The sequence below is a fragment of the Caretta caretta genome, chromosome 1, assembly GCF_965140235.1.
Source record: "Caretta caretta isolate rCarCar2 chromosome 1, rCarCar1.hap1, whole genome shotgun sequence".
Lineage (NCBI taxonomy): Eukaryota > Metazoa > Chordata > Testudines > Cheloniidae > Caretta > Caretta caretta.
In genome coordinates, this window is record NC_134206.1 from 3,588,110 (window position 1) to 3,613,198 (window position 25,089).

The window sequence follows — 25,089 nt, forward strand, 5'->3', positions numbered from 1 at the left end:
CACATATCTAGCTAGATTACTTACTAAATTCTAGGACTCCATTCCTTTTCTGTCCCCAGCAAAAGCATCACATAGACAGAGAGAGAGGCTTTGTTTCTCCTTCCCTCCAGCTTTTGAAAGTATCTTGTCTCCTCATTGGTCATTTTGGTCAGGTGCTAGTGAGGTTATCCTAGCTTCTTAACCTTTTACAGGTGAAAGGGTTTTTCCTCTGGCCAGAAGGGATTTTAAAGGTGTTTACCCTTCCCTTTATATTTATGACAGCAGTGCTTGGTGATGGAGTGATAAGTAATTCAGTGTGGGGAACTTCTTAGACTGTGAACTTCCACAATCCTGAGCTCAGCCAAACTGAGGCAGAGTGCTCTTGATTAATGAGGAGATCTCCTTCTCCTCTCTTGTCAGACAGGATTAAAGTCAATGGCTCCTGGTGATCACATTCTGCAGATGTATTTGACCACTTTGTCACGAAGCTCTTTGGTTTTGACCCCATAAATAATAGGGTTGAGCATGGGGGGAATGATGAAATAGAGGTTGGCCAAGATGATGTGAACATGGGGAGCGATACCCTGACTGAACTCATATGTCAGGCTAGAGAAGAGCAAGGGAGTATAAGATGTCAGCATCACACAGATGTGGCCTGTGCAGGTATTGAGGGCTTTCTGGTGGGCTTCCTTATGGGAGATTCTGAGGACTGCCTTAATGATCAGACCATAGGACAGGGCAATGAGTGTCAGGTCTAACCCCATGATTACAAACAATATCACCAAGCAGTACGTCCTGTTGACTGTGATGTCCCCACACGACATCTTCGCCACAGCTATGTGGTCACAGTGTGTGTGGGGGATAATGCGGTTGGCACAGAATGGCTGCCTGCTCAGGAGAAGGGGCGCAGGTAGAACGAAGACAACAGCTCTTATCAAACCCACTAGCCCTAGCTTAGCTATTCGTGCGTTGGTGAGGATGGTGGCGTATCTCAGAGGGTTACATATGGCAATGTAGCGATCAAAGGCCATTGTCACGAGGATGGCTGAGTGCATAACAGAAACGGCATGAAGGAAGAACATCTGGGTGAGGCAGCCACCCACAGTAATGCCTTTCAAATTGAACCAAAATATACACAGGGCTTTCGGCATGACAGAGGTAGATGTGCCAATGTCTGTGAGTGCCAGCATGCAGATCAGCAGGTACATTGGCTTGTGCAGGGTCTGCTCTTTCCCTACAACATACAGAACAGTGAAATTTCCCAACAGGCTGATAATGTAGAACATAGATAAAGGGATGGAAATCAGGACATGGGCAGCTTCCAGGCCAGGGATGCCCATTAGGATGAATGTTGAAGGGTCAGAGGGAGTGAGGTTGAAAGCTGCCATGAGGTGGTCAGAAATGTTCAAGTTGTCTGCGAAGGGAGGGAAGCACAGCAATGGGGATTACACATATTGTAACAAATAGTACAGTAAATATTTCATAATTATTAACAATCTGGGAAGGGGAGGTGAGCAGTAAATTGGCAACATTTACAGATGGCACCACATTATTTAGGTCAGAGTCAAAACCAGAGAAGTCCTCAGAGGGAGCTAACCAAGTCAGATGAACTTTGATGTCAGTAACTGCAATATGTGTGCCCATTGTAGAGAAAAACTTGAACTGCTCAAATGTAATACAAGGTTCTAATTTCACTGTAGGAACTCAGGAGAGGGATCTGGACATCACAGTACACTGCTCTGTGAAACTTTGTTCACAGTGCAAGTATGGACAGAAACTAAGGAAAATGTTGGAATCCAGGAGAAGTGTGATGGGGAATCCTACAGTAAATACAATGCCATGGGATCAGTCAGTCAATGTTTCACCCTCCTCTAGGATCCTCTGTGTAATACTGAGCACCCTTCTCACACAAGGTATTGCAGAACTAGAGAGGTTCAGGCAAGGACAACGAGAATGATCAAGGATCCAGGGAAACTCTCATTCGAAGAGAGGTTTAAAAGACTGGGATTGTTACCTTACAAAGGAGATGAATAGGAGGGGATAGGAGAAAAGTCTATAAAATACTGACTGGTCGAGAGTTGATGGACAATGTGTTGTCCCTGTCCCATAACACACAATCAAGAGGACATTCAATTATACTGAAAATTGGAAAATTCAAAACTTGATAAAAAAGGGTGCTTTCATCACTCAATGCTTAATTAGACTGAATTAAGCATTGAGTGATGACAGCAGAGGAGTCTGGCCCAGGTTTCAAGGGTGAAACCTGTGTATTATGAACTGCAATATCCAGTGGGATGAGAAAAAATGCTTAATCTAGATATTCCCCAGTCTAATAGGGTTGAGGGTTTAGACTCTATGCTTATATTTTATTTTATTTTGGTAACTAACTCTGGCTTTTTGCCTATCACTTAATATCACTTAAAATCTATCTTTTGTAGTCAACAAACTTGTTTTACAGTTTATCTTTACCAGTGAGTTTTCCTGAAGTGTGTGGTAAGCCTGCTCAGATTTACAGAGGCTGGTGTATATCCACTTTCCATTGATGAAGTGCTGAACCAATTAACAAATCTGCATTGCTTGTCTTGAGCATGCAAGACGGTATATTCCTGGGGTACAGTGTGGGAGCTGGAGGGGTGTTGCGGTTCAAATACAAGACAGCACAAAGCTTTAAGCAAGCAAACAGGCTGGTCTGCCAACAGACTGGTCATGTCAGCTTTCCACCCTCTCCTTTATTCTTTCTCTCCCCCCGCCCATTACATTCTCCAACAGATAAAAGGAATACACTGGCTTTGTTTAACATTCTTATTTACCAATTTCTATCTACCGCATTCCTTGCTCTTGGGCCTTGAGCCCAGTCCTGGGAGGCTTCCCACGGTTCATGTCATCTGGGCGAGATTCCAAGGTTCCAGAGGAACAGCCGTGTTAGTCTGTATTCGCAAAAAGAAAAGGAGTACGTGCCACAAGTACTCCTTTTCTATTCCAAGGTTCATGACCTTGAGAGGAGCTGTGTGTGCACTGCTCCTCCACAACACTCCGGGTGTGCCCTGAATGTTGCCAAGTGCATGAACCTTGTATGAATCCTACAGAGGGGTTTGGCTCTGGTGCCTTTCTTTGTGTGATTCATGAGTGGCTCTGGGAGCAATCATGAAATGTAGCTGGGTGTGGGGTCCACATCCGGTTTGCTGAGTGATCACAGTGCCTGTAGGGGTTGCTGGTTGTCATTAGCAAAGCATTGTGAGCGACAGCCCAGGCTGGAGAGTTTACGGGGCACAACAGTCCCGTGGTTCCAGGCTGCACTCCGGGGATCCCGTCACAATAAGTTACAGTTGTTAACTGATATGTGTAAGCAGCAACACGTTTCAGCAACTCAGCCGCTTACCCTTCTCATGCCTGAATACTGATAAAGTTTGCGAATGATGCAAAAAAATGGGGGATCATAAATAATGAAGAGGACAGGTCACTAATTCAGAGCAATCTTGATTGGTTGGTAAACTGGATCGAAGCAAACAATGTGTGTTCTAATATAGCTATGTAGATATCTGCATCTAGGAACAAAGAATGTAGGAGATGATTCCGCGATGGGGGACTCTAGCATGGGAAGCAGTGACTTTGAACAATATTTGGGGGCCATGAAGGGATAATTAGCTAAACATGAGCTCCCAGTGTGATCCTGTGGCCAAAATAGCTAATGAGATCCTGGGATGATAACGAGAGGAATCTCAAGGAGAGGTAGAGAAGTTGTTTTACCTCTGTATTTGGCACTGGTGCAACTGCTGCTGGAATGCTGTGTCCAGTTCTGGTGTCCACGATGAAAGATGGATGTTGGTACATTGTAGAGGGTTAAGAGAAGAGTGACAAGAGTTATTAAAAGATAACAAAACTTGCCGTATAGTAATAAACTCAAGGAGCTCGATCTATTTGATTTAACAAAGTTGGTTATGGGGTGACGTGATAACAGTCTCTAAGTACCTACATGGGGAACAACTAGTTAACTGTAGGCTTTTCTGTCTGGCATACAGAGGTGTAGCATGATACAATGGCTGGAAGTTGAAGTTAAACAAATTTTGACAAGAAATAAGGTGTACATTTTTTAAACGGTGAGAGTAATTAGCCATGGGACAATTTACCAAGGGTCATGACAGATTCTCCGTCACTGAGAATTTTTAAATCAAGGTTGGATGTTTCTCTGCAAGCTCTGCTCTAGGAATTATTTTAAGGAAATTCTCTGGCATGTGCTCTACTCTTTTTCTGGGGACCCAGTTGAAGAAAATTGTTGATGCCTGCAACCCAACAGAGCTAGGGATTAGGGCTTGGGGTTTGGGTGGGGGCTCTGGGCTGGGACAGGGGATTGGGGTGCAGGAGGGGGTCAGGGCTGGGGATGAGGGCTTTGGGGTGCAGGAAGGGGTTCTGGGTTTGGGAGAGGGGCTCAGGGCTGGGGCAGGGGATAGTGGTGCGGACTTACCTCCTGCGGCTCCCCATCAGCGGCACAGTTGGGGTGAAGAGGCAGGCTTCCCATCTGTTCTGGCACCATGGACCACACTGCACCTGAAGTGGCCAGCAGCAGGTCTGGCTCCTAGGTAGAGGGGCACAAGCTCCACCCCCTAAGCTCCCATTGGCCAGGTACTAGCCAATGGGGATGCGGAGTTGGTGCTCAGGTTGGGGGCAGCATGCGGAGCCCTGTGGCCCCTCTGTCTAGGAGCCGGACTCACTGCTAGCCACTTTCGGGACACAGCACAGTGTCGGTGCAGGTAGGCACTAGCCGACAGGACTTTTAACAGCGACCCAGTGCCTTACATGCTGCGACCCAGTACTGGGTCACGACCTGAACTTTGAAAAATGTTGCCCTACAGAAAGTCAGACAAGATCACTATGGTCCCCTCTGGCCCGGGAATCTATGAACACATCCTCAGGAGTCAGCTGGAGGCATTTTGCCTGTAACCTCATGCCTGAGCCGACTGAAGGCATTTTTTTCTGTTCATGACCGTGGTAAATTTAGCCCGATGGGGAGAAAGTCTCATGTGATTGTGGTACCTTGAAAATATTACTCTAGTTGTGTGTTTCATGAGGCTGAGGGATCCGGTGACACACTGCATGGATGAACAATTTAAGTGAGAAAAAAAATGACTTGACTGCATAAAATCTCCACACTGATGAATGAACGTACCAGTGTCACCGTGAATGGCTAACAGCTAACAAATGATTGCAGAGAATCCTGGATTTAACATCTATGTTGCGGTGGCCCACTGTTTCAGGCAGCTACCAGTGATTCCTGCACGTGCCAGCTGAATTTATCTAGGCCCTCATATGTCCCAGAGTTGCCCACTCTTATGATATAATGTGGAAACTTCTCAGCTTGCGAGTTGTTCCTGTGTAGCAGTCCCCAAAGCCACAAACAGTGGGTATGGGTGTAACGAGAGCAGGATCACAAGTGCCCGGGCATTTGCTTTTCTCTCTATGATATTTATCACCAGTGAGAGACAGTCACTGATCTGCCCCCAGCCAAGGGAGAAGGTGTGACAGGAAGCACCTCACCCCCTGCATAGGAGGAGCGGTGGGGAGTGTGGGGCGGTTCAGAGATTGTGGGACTCAGGGTCATAGAGAAGACACTGGCAACTGTAGTAGGGAGAGAACCTACCATATATGCACAATGAAGTTGGCGATCATCTAGAAACTACTGTCAGATAAATTAAACTTGGCAACTATGTAAAAGCAACTGGGTTATTGCTGTACATCATTTACAATGTGCGTAACATTGCTAAACTCTTTAACCAACACACAAGTAAAAATCAACAAACGAATGGCAGCAAACAACATGAAGGCATGGAAAAAACAAATTGGTAAAAAAAGTAAGTTACATGGTAATTACAAATTGGGTAAACAAATTCCCTGCTAGTACCAGTCACGCTTTGGGGTCAGTGACACTGTGTCCTAAGTAAGGCACATGTTATTCAAAACAATCTTGTTCGATATCTGGGTACCAACACTAAAGCTACTGAATGGACAGTAACCCATTTATTAAATATTGCTGTGTTAGGATTATCTGAAAAACAGCATCCATAAGAAAAGCTCATGCTCAAATAAATTGGTGAGTCTCTAAGGTGCCACAAGTACTCCTTTTCTTTTAACTGGATCTATGTCAGCTACTGGTGTACCACAGAACAATGCAATCCATGGACCAGAGAAGCTAGCCGCTCCTGTTTCCTGACCAGTAAAGTTTACCAGAGGGTAACAACCAGCAGTAAGGGTAACCTATAACATGAATAGACAGTACTGTGTAGTAACTAATTACAAGACATATATATATATATATATATATAAAAGCCTCATTTGTAATGTCACTACTCTACATTTCTGTTTCACTTCTCCTACACAAAGCACTGTGGGACACACGACAACAATGCCTATCCCAGTATTTCAGAACACTCGGCCTAGTACCATAATAATACAAGTGGTAACTGTAATTGCCCTAAGAGGAATGTGTTGCTATCTGCAGTAACCACAAGAGCCAGACTACACCACGCAGACTGGAAAAGGGTTGTTATGCTTGGATACAAAGTGCTGTCACATGTACGCATACATACGATGCATACGCACCCATATGTAACATAGAAATATATGCACTGTATCCACACTATCCATACATGTTAATTATCTAAAAGTGCCTTCAAGGCTCAATCATAAAATTACATTCCTCTGTCATGGTCTCGGGCCTAACATTCCCACATCCAGTGTGAGGGACTAAAAACAATTAGAAAATAAAATCTGTCCATGGGTTGTAAGAGGGAAAGTGCAGACAAAGGGACAGATGGGGCATAAATGTGTGGATGGAAAATAAGGTGGCCCATAACAGTGTTTAACCCAGTGGGTCATCCTCAGTCCATGCATTATGCTTTTCCGAGATGATGGGTAAACATCCTCCCCAGAAAAAGAAAAAAAAGTGGGGGAAGTAGTAGGAAGGGAGCCTGAGACATTAGCCCTTCTTTCAGAGGCCTGGTGTGAGGCCTGAGGCCTGGGCTAAAGTAGTAGTGAAAGCTTTATTGATAAAAAGCCAAGACAAGCTGTGAGCATGAACTGGGCTGATACTGCAGAAATCCACGTTCCGTAGAAGTGCTAGGCACAGAGCACTCACGCAAACACATCCCGATATCACGTGGTACCAGACCATCCGAATATCGAGGATGATACATAAACATTCCCCGAGAATAACAGGAACACACTGACCCTCCTAAAAGATAAGGTCAGGATGACAGGACATAATGAAAATGTCTTGATCGAACCAACATGTACAAAGAGATGGGTGATAACGAGCCACATCAGGGGGAAGTAACTGAGTATGTCAGACTGGCAGTACGTAACTTGTTTGTATCGGGGTACACAGATGTATCTCAGAGGGAGTGTCTTTGTCTAGCCTAGGGGGGAAGGTAAAGTCCTGCCATTTATTGAGCTGGTTATGCCAATTGTTATGGGCATTCATGTATTAGTGGTCCAGTAGAGTCTGTGGGATACTAGTACCATGATTTTTCAACAATAAACCTGGCCAGGTGCCTTGGTACCTTAGCAGATCTTGTGGTCATTGGGCGGTTCGCTCGAGGTCTGCTGTGCCAGCTGTCTGTGCAGAGCTGGAACACCACATGGGGAGAAGACACACACAACCCAACATCTAAGCACAGAGACCAGGGTGCTGTTGGAATCGGGGTAGCCTGGGATGGGGAAGGAGAGTACAAACAGGGGGTGAGAATATGCTGGGAGATAGAACCAGCTGAGGAGCTAGGATCAATGGTTCTCTCCACCGGTGAAATGCCTGATGTTACATAAATAACATTCAACCACAACAACTGGAAACCCACTGAGTGAAGATTGTGACACCCAGGCTGCAGTTCTCTGGCTCGCCAGGGGAAAGAGACCCTGAGAGCCGCCCACCTGCACTCGGGGCCAGGAAAGGTCCCAGCGCTGGCCTTTGACCACCAATCACAATGGAAAATGTAATTTCAGCAGCGCTGCCTGCCTGTCCGTGCACACCCCGGTCTCTGCCCTCACAACCCCCAGCGCTGCTGCTTCACTATGTACACCCCGCTCCCTACACCACAACCTCCAGGGCTCCCCATCTCTCTGTGTACACCCCACTCCCCATCCCCATACGCCCCACCAGTGCCCACCTCTCCATGTACACCCCATTCCCCACCCCCACAACTCCCAGCACTGCCTGTCTGTCCATGTACATCCTACTCCCTGCCCCCAGACCCCTAGGGGCTGCCTGCTTGTCCATGTAGGCCCCCCACCCCCACAACTTCCAGACCTGACACACCGTGATACCCCTCACCTAGGACCAAAACCAGGGGCCAGACCCCACAGCGACAGCTCACAGAAACATCTCCACAGACGAGGTTAAACTCAGTGTCTGCCAGCACCGGGGAAAAGGGGGAAATTAGCCTGAACTGCCTTTCTGGGTGTGAAGGGAACCTCAGCAGCAGCTCAGCCTTTGCAGGGAAGGAGAGAGGGATGGACCCGTGGGAGGGAGAAAGGACGTGGAGACTAAAAGGAGCCAATGTGACTAACTCTTCCTCAAAATGACACAAAGCTTTAACGTATTGCAGCCCATTAGAAATGCAGATACCCCTTCCTGAGGCTCTAGTGGGGCTGCTCACGGGAGGAAGGACAGTCTGGATGGGGAATGGTGTCAGAGACAATCTGCTACCACGTTGTCCACATTCTCTTACAGTCTGAGACACCCCCACCCTCATGGCGCCTCTTTGGTCTGTGCATTAGATAGAATGTGCATTCCCAATTTTCCCCCGTTTCAGGACTCTACGTCACTGTGATTTGGATACTGCACATCACCTTCCCTCCCCCCTGCACATCCACACACACAGTGTGTTCCTGGACCTCCTGGTTTCCCCTAAGGTAGAAACATGCTTTTATTTTAACTGCTTTTTGGTGCTTCTCATCCTCTCCAGAAGCAGAGATGCAGGGGCAGAGAGAGAGCAGACCTCTCTCCTCCCACAAAAAAAAAACAACCTGTTCTCCTGATTGTTTTCAACCCTAAGCCTGTGAGTTTCAGACTTCAGCAAGTATCCTGTCAGTTCTTCTTTGGTCCGAACAAGCTCACCCGTCCACAGAGGCCACAGGACGAGTCCACTTGAAGACACTGGAGGCTGATAGCCGGTGTAAATCAGCCATTTATTTACGTTCCTACATGTGGATTTAGAGTGAACTCCTGGTTGTGTTGGGAGTTTTGCCACTGAACTCAATGGGACCAAGATTTCACCCTTAGTGTTTCAGGTTCGGGTCCGAACTGTGAAAATCATGGCTTCCCGTCCTGGAACAGAGAACACTGTTCTGTACGGCACTGAAAGAGTCTGAAGGAAACCCGCAGTTTATGTGGTGTTCTGAGACTGGGCAAGAAAGATGGGGATTTCAAAACACATGGGCCGTGATATTTCTCTCAGGGAGGCCAGTGTCAATCTGGAGTGACCCAGTGAAGGCAGAATGTGAGAGCAGAATCTGGCTAATGTGTGGCCTTTTCTTGTTTTCATCCTTCTGGTAACACAAATACCCACTGCAGAGACTTTGGCTGCACTTCTTAACGGTGCAGTAAAATTGCTGAATTGGAAAAATTGAGTGAACCAGAGGAAAATCCACATAAACCAAAAAAAGGAAGCTACTGAGACAGATAGCAGGACACAGTCAGACACAAGGAACTTCTCTTAAAAACAAATATTTGTCTAAACTATTTCCAGTACAGTTATAATTTCAGTTTTACCAGGTCAACCCTTTGGCGTTTCTGACAATACTAAACAGTTCAAGTTTCTGTGCTGGTGAATTCCTGCCCAGATGTTTTTTTTTACTTGAAGCCTTGAACTCTTCTTGAGCCCTTAGTTCTAACTTTAGTGCAGTAACTGGTAACTCACCAAAATCCTGCTCAGCACAGAGAGGAAATCTCCTTACGGCGACAGAAATGCAGAGCCCCAAGAATCAGTGTATGAATCTCCAATATCTGACACTCTCTGTGCTGGACAGCGACCTTTATCATTCCCCTGCACAGTCCCTGCAGACTCTCGGGTTGGCAGGACTCCCAGACAATTCCCTTGGCTCCTTGAGCAGTGGGAAGAGCAGAAAATGGACCCTGGAGAACTTCAGCCTGAGATCCTCCCCCCGGGAGTGAAGAAATGATTCAACGATAACAGGCTCAAATTCTGACGGCAAATTCAGTCTTGCGGGCTTGATTGAATCATTCGGCACTACGGAAACACCAGAAAGGAGAGGAAGAGCCAAGGCTTAGACCAGGGGTCTCAAACTCGATTTACCTTAGGGCCAGCTCTAGTCCTCAAATCCTCCCAACGGGCCAATAATATCACTGAAGATGGTGTTCAGAAAAGAAAATGTTTATATTATATTTTTTATTTCAAATTTCTTAGAAATAATAAAGCTGTCATACAACTTTATACAATTCTTCGCCTGCCAGAGAGTTTTGTGTTTTTGCCAGGCACCTGGCAACACGTCAGTTCTGTCAATTTGTTGATGTTTGGCCACAGATGGCCTACGGCCCGGGACTTTGAAACCCTTGGCTTAGATTTATTTATCTATCCTTTACACTTTTAGCTACTTCCATTGACTGGGATGAAGACCTGTGATTCCATTCACCTAACAGTGCGTCCCACGCAGGAAAATACGTTGTCCAAGTGTGCTTGCAATATCTGAACAGTCAAGGAAGGCTGTTTTTTTCCCAGGTTGTTTGTGAGCAGACTCTTCCTCTGTGCCAGGGGTAACAGGGACATTAGGCAGCTCACAGAACTTTTGGGCTTCCTCCCAAACAGCATCCCACTTAGCGCTGCTTCACATACTGTCTAACGCTTTGACAGTTCCCTGCCGTACACTGCAGGCCTGAGAAAGTGTCAGGTCTTGTGTCTGCTGAGCTTTCTGTGCTATGTGACTCATACTAAGAACATAGTAAAAAGCCATCAAGCACACACAAAAATCTATTTTCTGCACATTCTCCAAGAAACGGAACGCTTCAATGAATCTTCGGTAGGGAGGCTCTGACAGTCCCAACAAATGACTGAGAAGTGCTCTCATGGAGTTTTTTACAGCAGATGCATTTCTCCATCTGCATGCCCATCTCCTGTCATTTAAACTAGACAATTCCAGTTTCACAAGAAAAATCAAGTAGCTATTCTGTTAACTGTGCCTGCCTCAGATAAAAGCAAATGCAATTCACTAGCCATGCAATGTATATAGAGAGCAATGGGGTGATCTTGCAGCATATTTTGCTGTACTCCACTTACATGACCTGCCACGACAGCGGCCCCATCATAACACTGTGCTACAACTGGCAAGTTTGCAATACCCAATACCTGTCAGAGCTACATAATGTTGTGATAGACGGTGCCAGCGTCCTCTCGCTCAGAGCAATCGACAAAGCCTAGAAATCATTCCTTTATTTCCAGATTTTTGTGTATCTTTTGTGTATTTTGTGTGTTTTGTGTACCATTTTTGATGAACGCAGGGTCTCTCAAGCTACCGGGAAACTGTCTGCAAGGAAAGCAGAACACTGCATCTGCCGGGTCGCTGTACTCTGAAAATGGAAATGTCTTGTTATATTCCGACGTAAATGAGAAAGTCGTTGGACCGAGACACAACTTTACTTATTCTAGTGTCCGTAGTTCACTTTTATTCTTTGGACTTTGTGCCACTTAGTCACCTATGGCATTTGCATGCCTCTGTTCTTTGGTTGATGTCTGGCTCCTATGCCTGGCCCAGCTGTGGGACTGCTCCTACTGCTGTCCCTAGAGAAGAGTAGGGACTCAGCAAGTGGTGGGCGGAGGGGCGGGGGGCATGGGGAAAGGGGGCTGAGGAGGGAAGAGGTTCAGCAAGTGGCAGGCATCCGGGGCCTCTCGGAGGAGGAGAGGAGGGACTCAGAGAGAAGCAGGGCATGGCAGGGGCCTCAGCGGAGGGTGCGGCAGGGACAGAAAGAGGCAGAGAGGCTGAGGAGCTATGGGGGAAAAGCGGGAGGGGACCTCAGGGTGGGGAACAGGCAGGGCCACCACGGCCCAGGTGTCCACACTCTCAGAGGTGGTGGGGCAGCAGCTGTGCTGCAGGGGAGGTTTAGTCTCCTCTGGCCTATTATTCCTGCCGCCTATGTAAGGTGGCCCTCCCTGGGCCACTTCCTAACACCTCCCTGTGATCATCCCAATAGCTCTGTCTGGGGTAAGACAGCATGAACGGTGTCCACTCACCCAAGGCACTTTGTGGTGACTGTATGTTGTGAGGCCATCCTTTCCTCTCAGGCAGCAACTGCCTCCTCCTGTTTGCTCCAATTCAGCCAATGTGATGAGGGCATCGTGGACTTCAGCTGTTTAGCATCGAACAGCTTCAATGCTGTCAAGTCTCCACTCCCAGTGTCTTTCGTATACTGGCTTCACAGTGACATTGGCATGATCTGTGAGAATTTTCCAACAATTAACAGAGGTGGAGAAGAGAAGAAGATTGAGCGAGTTGCATCCACATGGAAGGAAAAATGCTCTTGCGTTTTCATTAAGGATCTTTGCCTGTACACCCTTGTTTTTCTCTTTCATGGTTGCACTGTTGTCATAACCCTGGCCCTGGCAGTCTTGGATGAAGGAGTTTTGCAGGATATGGGATTAAGTCAGAGATGCGAGTAAAAGAAAGGAGTTTCCTTATTCTTCATGCAGTATAGAAATGTACACAGCGGTTTGCGCAACAGCGTAGCTAAGACCTTGTCCCAAGGAACTTCAGCATTCTGTTACGTAGAACTGGTGGAAACAGAAACCGCTCTTTTCAGAAAGCCTGAGGTTGGGGATAGGTGATCAGGGATTGAAAGAGAGGGTGATGGGTTTCAAGGCAGTCACAGAAGACAGACAACACCTACTTAATGGTTAATCTGTCTTCAAATCTCCAGAGCCACTGCGTTGGGAACATCCCTTGGACAGGGTACAGTGCAGGGACTCAGGATGCTACTCCCCTGACCACGGTGGCCGTTATTCCCACTCTTGTTGAGATGGGGGAGGGAGGCACATGGGGGAGCTGATCCCCCACCGATTTATGTCCTGTGCACCCGCTTGCCTGACTTTGGGGAGGCAGCCTCCGGGACCAAGAGGCTGAAGCTCCTGAGCCAGTTAGCAGAGAGGACCCTTGTCTGCTGATCGTGTATGGGCGGGGGGGAATTTAAACCACTCAAGTCACACACACCCCTCTCCTGGGCCTCATCCTTACCCTGAGTTCCCCGCTGGGAAAGCAGCTGTTCCTCCCCTACCTTTCCCTGTGGAGGTAAAGCAGCAGCCCCTCCCTGCAGCTCCCAGCTGTTTCCTGCATGTGCTGTTTGCCTCTCCTGGTCCCTGTCTCCAGCAAGTGCTGTGCAGGGAGCGGGGGGCCTGGCACGCAAACTCTGACAGAAAACGGAGGGGGGTTATGTGACCCTGTGTGCCCCCCTGTATGTCATCTCTCTACCAGTGTGGGATGGGAGCAGGGTGCACTGTCCCCGGTTAGCCGGGTGCTCACCTGTGGGGAGCCAAGTGTGCGCTACCCTACGTTCTGGCAGTGCCGGGGGAAGGAGCAAGTCCTTTCCTGGACAAGTGTGGGGCTCTTAGGGAACGATAGAGCAGGCCCACCCCCACCACAACCTAGATAGCAGGGAAGCTCCAAGCCTCCAGCCAGGACACAGAGCTGCTGGCACATGGACTCCTCCTCCTTCTCCTCCTCTCCCCCACCAACCTCAGCCACCTATCACAGAGATCAGATTGGGAGCCTCTTCCATCCGAGCCCCACTCCAGGCATGGCTTCTGTCAGGGTTCCCTCTCCATGCTGAACTCTGGGGTACAGACGTTGGGACCTGCATGAAAGACCCCCGAAGCTTATTTCTACCCGCTTAGGTTAAAACTTCCCCAAGGCACAAATCCTTTCCTTGTCCTTGGACGGTATTGCTGCCACCACCAAGTGATTTAGACAAAAATCCAGGAAAAAGGTCCACTTGGAGTCCCTGTTCATCCCCTCAGGGAAGGCTTAATAATAATATGGTTTCAAAGCCGGTTGGTTACAAAGTGAGCACAAACCAAACCCGTGGGTGTTTAGGACACTGAAAATCAATCAGGTTCTTAAAGGAAGACTTTTATTTAAAAAAAAATAGTAAAAGAATCACACCTGCAAAATCAGGTTGGAAGGTAACTTTACAGGGTAAATAAAAAGCTTTAAAACACAGAGGATTTCCCTCTGGGCTCAGCTTCAAAGTTACAAAAAACAGGAATAAAACTCTTAGGGTAGGGAAAATTCACAAGCTAAAACAAAAAATTATTGAACGCATTTCCAAGCCTTTACTTACAATTTCTGTAATTTTAGAGATATCATTTCAAGTATCTTTTCAGGAGATGGTTAACCTTCTCGGTCTCTCTCTCTGTGTCCAGAGAGCAAACAACCAAAGAGAGTGCAAACAAAGCTTCTCCCCACCCCCTAGGTTTGAAAGTATCTTCTTTCCTTCTTGGTCCTTTTCGTCAGGTGCCAACCAGGTTATTTGAGCTTCTTAATCCCTTAAAGGTAATGTGATTCTGTACCTCTGGCCAGGAGGAATTTTATGTTACTGTATACGTAAAGGTTGTTACCCTTTCCTTTATATTTATGACCGCTTCTAACACATGGGGCCCTCTGTCCCGGGAGAGTGGCGAGCCCTGGGCAACCCTGCTCCCTCTGGAGGAGTTACCTGGCTGAGTGCCTAACAGGTCAAGCTGCAGCTTGGATCCACCCTCTCCAGCGCTTCCTGTCTCTTTCCTGACTGGCTGGCTGCCTACCTCTGAAAGCCCAGCTGGCTCGCAGTTGGCAGGTCTCGTCATGTGACCTGTCAACCAAGTACATCACCCTGGGCTGTCACCAGACCACCCACGTCAAAGGCCGGCCCTGGGTTAGACTCCAAGTCTCATTGGGATCACATAGGACATGGGCTAGGGTGTCCTGACTCCGAGTGCTCTCTCCATACCAGCTGCTTCCCTGACCATCTGATCATTGCGTGACGTTCAAACCACATACAATGTACGAAACAGCAATGATAAGATAAATAAGGAACAAATGGGAAAGGGTCAAGGAAAGAAGGAACTTCCTATAAGAACACGGAAAATACCACAAACAGCCATCTTGGGACATGAGGAAACTTTTCAGTCTGTTCCTCACACGTCCAAGGCCTCCTGCCCAAGCCCAGGCTGTGCTGTGGTGATACTGTAGGTCAGACACTTGCTCTGGAGGTGGTCACACAACCTCAGGCTCTAGGTGGAAAGACCCTTCTCCCCAGCATCTGCCCTCCTATCAGATTCACTTCCCCCCTTCTGAGTCCAGCCTTCAAGGCCCTCCTGTCTAGCAACGTCTCCTTGTGCTCGACCCTCTGCCTATGATGCCACCTTGCTCTCCCCAGCTGCTCATCATGCTTGGCTGCCATGTTACTCTAAAAGGCAATATTTCATCCTTGCTGTCTTTGTCAGATGTAGAATGCTTCTGCTGCTGGTCATACATCAGCAGATACCAGTGCAAACATTTCTTTCTTTGGTTCCTTGGAGTGTCAGGTCACATATCTGAATTTCTGAGTTTTTTACTCCACAGCAGTTCACCTCAATTGGAAACCAAATAATTTCCCCTATTCCCACCTTTGAAAATACCACAATGATTTTATCTGATCCCTTTTATCAGGACACGATTGTCCAAAACAGTCCAACATTTCTGGTATATATTCCCCGTCTGGGACTACAATTAAAACAAGTATTAACTTGAAAGGAAACACACCTGATTCAGATTATGAATTACATGGACGAGGCTAAACAAGCTGTTGTCCAATTATTAGATGGGGGAGATGAAGCAGTAAATGCCTTTGTCATAAATATAAAGGAAAGGGTAACCACCTTTCTGTATACAGTGCTGTAAAATCCCTCCTGGCCAGAGGCAAAACCCTTTCACCTGTAAAGGGTTAAGAAGCCAAGATAACCTCACTTGCACCTGACCCAAAATGACCAATGAGGGGACAATATACTTTCAACTCTGGAGAGGGTGGGGAACAAAGGGTTTGTCTGTCTGTATGATGCTTTTGCAGGGAACAGATCAGGAATGAAACCTTACAACTCCTGTTAAGTTAGTAAGTAATCTAGCTAGCAATGTGTTCGATTTCCTATTGGTTAATGGCTGGTAAAATAAGCTGTGCTGGATGGAATGTATATTCCTATTTTTGTGTCTTTTTGTAACATAAGGTTTTGCCTAGAGGGATTCTTTATGTTTTTAATCTGATTACTCTGTAAGGTATTTGCCACCCTGATTTTACAGAGGTGATTCTTTTACCTTTTCTTTCATTAAAATTCTTCTTTTAAGAACCTGATTGATTTTTCATTGTTCTTAAGATCCAAGGGTTTGGGTCTGTGTTCACCTGTACCAATTGGTGAGGATTCTTATCAAGCCTTCCCCAGGAAAGGGGGTTTAGGGCTTGAGGTGATATTTTGGGGGAAAGCGTCCCTTTTCACACAGAAATGGTCTATAAGGGACTGCTGCAAGCAGCAGGAGGAAACAGAATCTGATCAAAATGATTTGACTATTGGGTAATGTAATCAAAACCACTAAAGGAATGTAAGGGGTTTCTATTGGAACTTAACTTGGCTGCCCCGGTTGTGTCCAGTTGTACAAGATGGAAGTGTAATCATGGTACAGTTGTGTAAAAAAGAGTAATCACAGTGCAAAGGATGTTAAGCAAAAGAGACTTTTGTGTGTGTGCACAGGAAAAAGAAAAGGAAGAGGGGAGGAATGTTGGGAGAACTAAGCCTTGGGGTGGCTCTGGGGGATCGTATTTTTGCTTTGGTGGGTGTGCATAAAAACTCTGACCCCGCATGGCAGAGTGCCCCTGTCAAGGTTCCTCCCGCAGTCGGAACACTAGGGAACAGATGTGGGGACCTGCATGAAAACCTCCTAAGCTTATCTTTACCAGCTTAGGTCAAAAAGTTCCCCAAGGTACAAAATATTCCACCCTTTGTCCTTGGATTGGCCGCTACCACCACCAAGCAAATACTGGTTACTGGGGAAGAGCTGTTTGGAAACGTCTTTCCCCCCAAATACTTCCCAAAACCTTGCACCCCACTTCCTGGACAAGGTTTGGTAAAAAGCCTCACCAATTTGCCTAGGTGACTACAGACCCAGACCCTTGGATCTTCAGAACAATGAACAATCCTCCCAACACTTGCATCCCCCACCCTTTCCTGGGAAATGTTGGATAAAAAGCCTCACCAAATTGCATAGGTGACTGTCATAAATATAAAGGGAAGGGTAAACCCCTTTGAAATCCCTCCTGGCCAAAGGAAAACTCCTCTCACCAGTAAAGGGTTAAGAAGCTAAAGGTAACCTCGCTGGCACCTGACCCAAATGACCAATGAGGAGACAAGATACTTTCAAAAGCTGGGAGGAGGGAGAGAAACAAAGGGTCTCCGTCTGTCTATATGCTGTCTTTTCTGGGGATAGACCAGGAATGGAGTCTTAGAACTTTTAGTAAGTAATCTAGCTAGGTATGTGTTAGATTATGATTTCTTTAAATGGCTGAGAAAAGAATTGTGCTGAATAGAATAACTATTTCTGTCTGTGTATCTTTTTTGTAACTTAAGGTTTTGCCTAGAGGGGTTCTCTATGTTTTTAATCTAATTACCCTGTAAGGTATCTACCATCCTGATTTTACATAGGTGATTTCTTTACTTCTATTTACTTCTATTTCTGTTAAAAGTCTTCTTGTAAGAAAACTGAATATTTTTTCATTGTTCTCAGATCCAAGGGTTTGGGTCTGTGGTCACCTATGCAAATTGGTGAGGCTTTTTATCCAACATTTTCCGGGGGGGGGGGGTGCACGTGTTGGGAGGATTGTTCTTTGTTCTTAAGATCTAAGGGTCTGGGTCTGTAGTCATCTAGGCAAATTGGTGTGGCTTTTTACCAAACCTTGTCCAGGAAGTGGGGTGCAAGGTTTTGGGAAGTATTTTGGGGGGAAAGACATTTCCAAACAGCTCTTCCCCAGTAACCAGTATTTGTTTGGTGGTGGTAGCGGCCAATCCAAGGACAAAGGGTGGAATATTTTGTACCTTGGGGAAGTTTTGACCTAAGCTGGTAAAGATAAGCTTAGGAGGTTTTTCATGCAGGTCCCCACATCTGTACCCTAGCGTTCAGAGTGGGGAAGGAACCTTGACAGTGACCACAGACCCCAACCCTTGGATCTGAGAACAATGAAAAAGCATTCAGTTTTCTTACAAGAAGACTTTTAATAGAAATAGGAGTAAATAGAAGTAAAGAAATCCCCTCTGTAAAATCAGGATGGTAGATACCTTACAGGGTAATTAGATTCAAAACATAGAGAATCCCTCTAGGCAAAAACTTAAGTTACAAAAAAGATACACAGACAGAAATAGTTATTCTATTCAGCACAATTCTTTTCTCAGCCATTTAAAGAAATCATAATCTAACACGTACCTAGCTAGATTACTTACTAAAAGTTCTAAGACTCCATTCCTGGTCTATCCCCAGAAAAGACAACATATAGACAGATGGAGACCCTTTGTTTCTCTCCCTCCTCCCAGCTTTTGAAAGTATCTTGTCTCCTCATTGGTCATTTTGGTCAGGTGCCAGCAAGGTTACCTTTAGCTTCTTAACCCTTTACTGGTGAGAGGAGTTTTCCTTTGGCCAGGAGGGATTTTAAAGGGGTTTACCCTTCCCTTTATATTTATGACAGCCCCTTCTCCAATATACACTGCACACCTCCTGGGAAAATGCACATTCCTCCAGGAATGCTGGTAATGCATCGCGCTTATGGCTCCCACCCCCTTTGCAGTACCTCGATGGGAGTGTCCTTATCAGGTGTCTAACATGATTCATCCATCTCTGGTGTGCTTATCCCATGAGGGTCAGCACTGGTGGGCTCATATCTCTCAAGTAAAGCAATACAATGCCTTAACCAAATGCCAAAAGAAATGAAATGATTCTGTTTTTATTTTCCAGAATTATGGCCACTCCTGTAAATACTTCCCACGGCTGCATGGGTTGGGTACAGTCGACCACGTTATCCACCCCCTAATCCAAAAAACCATTAAAATACAACAGAAATCAAAGTATTACACTCCAGCACAAGTTCAAAAGTGGCCCTGGTATCAAAAAGAACAATTCCTTGGTGGCAAAAAAAACCCCTGTGGTGTATCAAATTGTAGTACTGCATGCTATTGGGAGTTTATTCCCTCTGCTCGCCAATGTAAATTTGGAGAGGTGGGAAAAGGGTGTTCGGCCTTACCCGAAGCACCCAATGTGGTCAGTGACCTCAGGCCTACACCCTTTTTGCCACCACACACTATGGCTCCTAAAGCATCCATAGAATCATAGAATCATAGAATCATAGAATATAAGGGTTGGAAGGGACCCCAGAAGGTCATCTAGTCCAACCCCCTGCTCGAAGCAGGACCAATTCCCAGTTAAATCATCCCAGCCAGGGCTTTGTCAAGCCTGACCTTAAAAACCTCTAAGGAAGGAGATTCTACCACCTCCCTAGGTAACGCATTCCAGTGTTTCACCACCCTCTTAGTGAAAAAGTTTTTCCTAATATCCAATCTAAACCTCCCCCACTGCAGCTTGAGACCATTACTCCTCGTTCTGTCATCTGCTACCATTGAGAACAGTCTAGAGCCATCCTCTTTGGAACCCCCTTTCAGGTAGTTGAAAGCAGCTATCAAATCCCCCCTCATTCTTCTCTTCTGCAGGCTAAACAATCCCAGCTCCCTCAGCCTCTCCTCATAACTCATGTGTTCCAGACCCCTAATCATTTTTGTTGCCCTTCGCTGGACTCTCTCCAATTTATCCACTATTACCCCATGTCAATCCACTCTCCCTCCTCCTTCCCCAACCCACCATTTACTGACCCTACTACCCTCAGTCATTAATGCCAAATATACTTGCAAAATGAATGTGGTCCATCCAATCATTTTGTTCAGTGGTTTAATAATGGCTTCTTAAAAGCATCCAAATACTCTCACAATAAAAGAAAAGAAATAAATAACCACTTAAATCATTTCTCCCTGGTTATCCCTGCAAAAAAATAATTCGGCTCTGTAACAAACATAAACACCAAATGGAAATTTTGCTCCCCTCTGGATCCCCCTGAATTCTTCAGGCATGACACCTCCCTTTTAATTGGATATGTCATGCTGCTCCTTTTAAAATAAAAAAAAAAAGTATCCTAATTAAACCTCTTGCACCCCCTCCTCCTCCACCTCCTTCCAAATTGTCTGTAACCCACCTATCCCCATGATGGTCCACCCCCATCCAAAGACTTGTGCTTCTTAATGCAATTGATTTACAAATAACTATCACTCTGTTCCCGTCTAGCTGGTATCTCAGTACTACATTTGCTAACTGTTCTCAGTTTACCAAAGTAGGTTAAAAAATGCTGCTATGGGTAATTTCCAACTCATTTAAATTAAATAAATAAAAATTAAACAAAACCATCCAAAACCGGCAAGCCCTCACAAACTACCTCTGGGAAGGTTGAAACTCGCTGCACAAAGCCGACTCAGCAGCTCAAATCCAATGCTTAGAACATGCCTTTGGGCTACTGGATGGGGGGGAATTATTACAGGAATCTGCGCTTAGCTCAGCCCACCGTTTGCTAAAAAATGTAATTCTATCCCTCAAAAATATGTCAAAATCCCTTATCAATAAACTGGTAAACAGTGTGAAAACTATTTTGTGGGGGAAAGCATGTAGCCAGGTTCAACAAACCCTCACAAATCATCAAGTATACCTCTTGCAGGATGCCCGACGGGGTTTGGCCATCTGGGTTAAAGGGTACCAATATAGCAATGAAAGGTGTATTGGCCCTTTAAAGCCACCTGGGAGACAATTTTAGGGGACTGTACACTGAGCCGGTGTACCCTTACTGTCAAAAAAAAGCTAAAGGAGAATGGACCTCAGCCACCCTTTTACAGCCAGGGTTCGGGGGTAAGTGCAAATAAAAATGGTCCCAAAAGCCCGTTTAGCAAAGTAATAATAACAAATAATAACACATGGTTTCTAATGGGATCCAAGGTCTACTACCCTCAAATGGGTCTTGCATGGCTGGGACAGGAAAATACCTGAAAGGGCTGGCCACAGGAACCACCGCCCCTGCAGTGTTCAGAACCGATACCCCCTCAGCATTGGGTGGAACAGGAAAATAAAATTTGTGGGGAGAAATCAGCTGTGCTTAATGGCCAAGTTCCAATGGAAAGTGGAAGGTGTGTGGAGCGGGTGGGATTTGGACCAGGAAACTTTTCCTTGCAGCTGGGAAACTCCACTTACCAGACCATAAACCAGCGATGCATCGGCTTAATGTAACTGGACAGCCAACAATACCCACTAACTGGACTACAATGGTACAAAAACCCACCTGGCTGAATTGGAACCATGTAATACAGCTCCAGGGTGAGCTCCAGGGTGAGCATCACCGAATGCTGAGTTCGAAAGCCAAGGCCCTTCAAGAAACAAATGCCTTCCAACTGGCGACGGAATTACCTGCTAATTGTGCTTGGACTAACATTGCCTGTGCCATTCAAACAGGCCTAATAAACTCTCCTTCACTTCTTAGTCACGTTACTCGTGTTGTAAAAGTGTTGTTCCTATTCTTTGTAATGTGAATCCTATTTATAAAGCGTTTAAAATTATGTGCTGCCTTAGCCTCTCCGCCCAAACCATATTTGTAAATTCAATAGCTTGCCCCTTTATAACCTGCCTTTTCCCTCTCCTCATAGCATAATCAGTGAATCAAGGTATCAAGCTAGCTGGAGCCAGGGCCTCCAGCCTAAATGCGCCGCTGTTCAGAGTGCAAAAAGTAGGGGCGCCTAGGCCCTTCTTTAAAAAAGGTGGGGGGGCATTGGAATATTTTAGGGTTATGTATAAAAATAAGCTGCAAATGTGCTTACATAATATTAGGGGACAAAAGAATATGTAGGCAATATTTTTGTATCTCATACATAAGTTGCAAATTTTTCAGTATTTCTTTGTTTAAAATGTAAGTTGCCAAATTATTCCCTTCTCTGTTGCTCATAAAAATTAATAAACATGCAACTGCAAAGAAAAAAAAGCCCTTTATATTGAAAAAAGTAAATATATATATATATATATATATATATGTTATCTTCCCCCCCCCCCTTCCCAGCTACATAAACCAGCCCTGGCTTAGGGTCACTTCCTGCCCCCCAAAAACTGTTCATGGCCCTGTCAAAGTTTGACTCAGACTCACAATTTATCAGACCACTCTGTTTTATTAGCAAAGCTGCTCTGCTAATACATTTAGAAGTGAGCCCCCCGAGTGGGGCTTGTTTCTCTTAATTTATACAGTTTTTTGGAGAACAGTTTCAGAGAAAAGAAAAGGAGTACTTGTAGCACCTTAGAGACTAACCAATTTATTTGAGCATGAGCTTTCGTGAGCTACAGCTCACTTCATCAGATACATCTGATGAAGTGAGCTGTAGCTCACGAAAGCTCATGCTCAAATAAATTGGTTAGTCTCTAAGGTGCTACAAGTACTCCTTTTCTTTTTGCGAATACAGACTAACACGGCTGTTACTCTGAAAAAAGTTTCAGAGAAGTTATGGACAAAAGAAGAAAAAGATTTTAGTCACCACCCTTCGAGATCCCTGAGACCAGTCACGTATCTTCAATTACCTGCCACCCTTAACAATCTCCTTTAACAGCTTCCAGTTAACTTAACTAATTGCCCTTCACACCTTCCATTCTGATGCCTGCTTCTTAGACGTGCTGGCTCTGTCTTAATTGCTTCTCCATTGAAAAGCTAACTGTCCCTACGTGTGCTCCCTCAGATACTTTGTAACATGTTTTGGCATGCCCTCTCATATACAATGTATCCAGCATGTCCCCTTATACAATGTTATACTTATACAATGTTATAGTTCCACAGCCCCTTCTTCCCTCCCCTGGGAGCTGCTAAAAAAAATTATAGCAACAAATTATTGGAAAAAATATATCTCTTGAAGGTAAAAGTATGGGTAATGCTATAAGCAATAAAGTGAGTTTACTAACAATGGGTGTTTCTATTACTTAATAAGAGTTTTGGGGGTGTTGTAACAAATGGAGGCAGACTTACTAACCTAAACAAAAACCATGTGCTGTTGATGGTTGGCATCACTTGGGATCATGTAATGCAGCTACTCCGGGAGCTCCAGGGTGAGCATCACCGAACGCTGATTTTGTGCTGTTGATGGTGTGCTGTAACTACTTCAGTGCTTACTGAACCACTGGGTCCAGGGGAACAAGTACCTCAATAAAAAAGCCCTTCTAGTCAAATCTGCCTCTGGGTCAGCCTGCTATATCTACGAACAATATGATGAAGAAGTTCAGCATCTGTAGTGTGTTGATTTGTCTTGACTATCCGAAAGTGTAGATTGGTTTTATCACACAGGTTGCTTCAGAAAGTTGCAGGCTTGTCTTGTGGTTTGGAAGTCATGGAACATCCGTATAAGAGGGTGTCTAGGGTTGCTGGCTAATGGGTGACATTGAAAGAGTTCAGGTGATGGTCAGAGAGAGGGAACTCAGCAACAGAGAGAGCTGTGCATGGTGATGGAGTGATAAGATGTTAGGTGTGAGGAACTTCTCAGACTGTGAACTTCCACAATGCTGAGCTCAGCCAAACTGGGACAGAGCACCCTTAATTAATGAGGAGATCTCCTTTCCCAATCTTGTCACACAGGATTAAAGTCAATGCCCCCTGGCAATCACATTCTGTGGAAGTATTTAACCACTTTGTCACAAAGCTCCTTGTTTTTGACCCCATAAATGATAGGGTTGAGCATGGGGGGAATGAGGAAATAGAGGTTGGCCAAGATGATGTGAACATGGGGAGCGATGCCCTGACCGAACTGATGTGTCAGGTTAGAGAAGAGGGGGGGAGTATAAGAGGTCAGAATTACCCAGGTGTGGGTTGTGCAGGTGTTGAAGGCTTTCTGGTGGGCTTCCTTGGAGGAGATTCTGAAGACAGCCCTGATGATCAGACCATAGGACAGGGCAATCAGCGGCAGGTCTAACCCGATGATTACAAACACTAACACAAAGTTCCATGTCCCGTTGAATGTAATGTCCCCACATGACATCTTCACCACAGCTATGTGCTCGCAGTACGTGTGGGGGATAACGTGGTTGGCACAGAATGACTCCCTGCTCAGGAGCAGGGGCAGGGGCAGAATGAAGAGAACAGCTCGTGTCAAACCCACTAGCCCTAGCTTAGCTATTCGTGCATTGGTGAGGATGGTGGCATATCTCAGAGGGTTACATATGGCAACGTAGCGATCAAAGGCCATTGTCACAAGGATGGATGAGTGCATAAGAGAAAAAACATGATGGAAGAACATCTGGGTGAGGCAGCCATTCACAGTGATGTATTTCAAATTGAACCAAAATATACACAGTGCCTTAGGCACAGTGGAGGTCGACCTGCTGATGTCTGTGAGCGCCAGCATGCAGAGCAGCAGGTACATCGGCTTGTGCAGGGTCTGCTCTTTGCCTATAACAAACAGAACTGTGAAATTTCCCAACAGCCCAATAATGTAGAACGTAGAGAAAGGGATGGAAATCATGATGTGGGCAGTTTCCAGGCCAGGGATGCCCATTAAGATGAATGTTGAAGCATCAGAGGGGGTGAGGTTGAAAGATGCCATGAGGTGGTGGACACATCAATCTGGTTGAGAAATGTTCAAGGTTCCTGTGAAAGGACAGAAGCACAGCAAGGGGGGTTACACACTTTATAACAAATAGTACAATAAATATTTTATAGTTATTAACAATCTAGAAAAGGGGGTGAGCCGTGAGGTGGCAACATTTACACATGGCACCACATTATTAGGTCAGAGTCAAGTCCAGAGAAGTTTTCAGACGGAGCTAACCAAGCCAGGTGAATGGGCAGCATGATTGCAGATGAACTTTGATGTCAATAACTGCAACGTGCATGCCCACTGAGTGAAAAACTTCAACTTCTCAATTGTCTTAAAAGGTTCAAATTTAACTGTGTGAACTCAGGAGGAGGTGTGGGCATCACAGTACACCGCTCTGTGAAACTTTGCTCACAGTGCAAGC

The 25,089-nt window shown here is 45.7% G+C and overlaps 2 protein-coding genes across 2 annotated transcripts; both read right to left on the minus strand.

Moving 5' to 3' along the window:
• Positions 1 to 428: 428 nt before the first annotated feature.
• Positions 429 to 1,367, minus strand: LOC125642306 (olfactory receptor 52P1-like). The gene has a single exon (XM_048863465.2). The coding sequence runs from the start codon at positions 1,365 to 1,367 to the stop codon at positions 429 to 431; it is 939 nt and encodes a 312-aa protein (XP_048719422.1).
• A 22,368-nt stretch (positions 1,368 to 23,735) lies between these two features.
• Positions 23,736 to 24,674, minus strand: LOC125642351 (olfactory receptor 52P1-like). Its single transcript, XM_048863601.2, has one exon. The coding sequence runs from the start codon at positions 24,672 to 24,674 to the stop codon at positions 23,736 to 23,738; it is 939 nt and encodes a 312-aa protein (XP_048719558.2).
• Between the last annotated feature and the right edge of the window lie 415 nt (positions 24,675 to 25,089).

Bases quoted from the DNA above. Each gene is read 5' to 3' on its own strand.
- LOC125642351 (XM_048863601.2), bottom strand. From the start codon at position 24,674: ATGGCATCTTTCAACCTCACCCCCTCTGATGCTTCAACATTCATCTTA.
- LOC125642306 (XM_048863465.2), bottom strand. From the start codon at position 1,367: ATGGCAGCTTTCAACCTCACTCCCTCTGACCCTTCAACATTCATCCTA.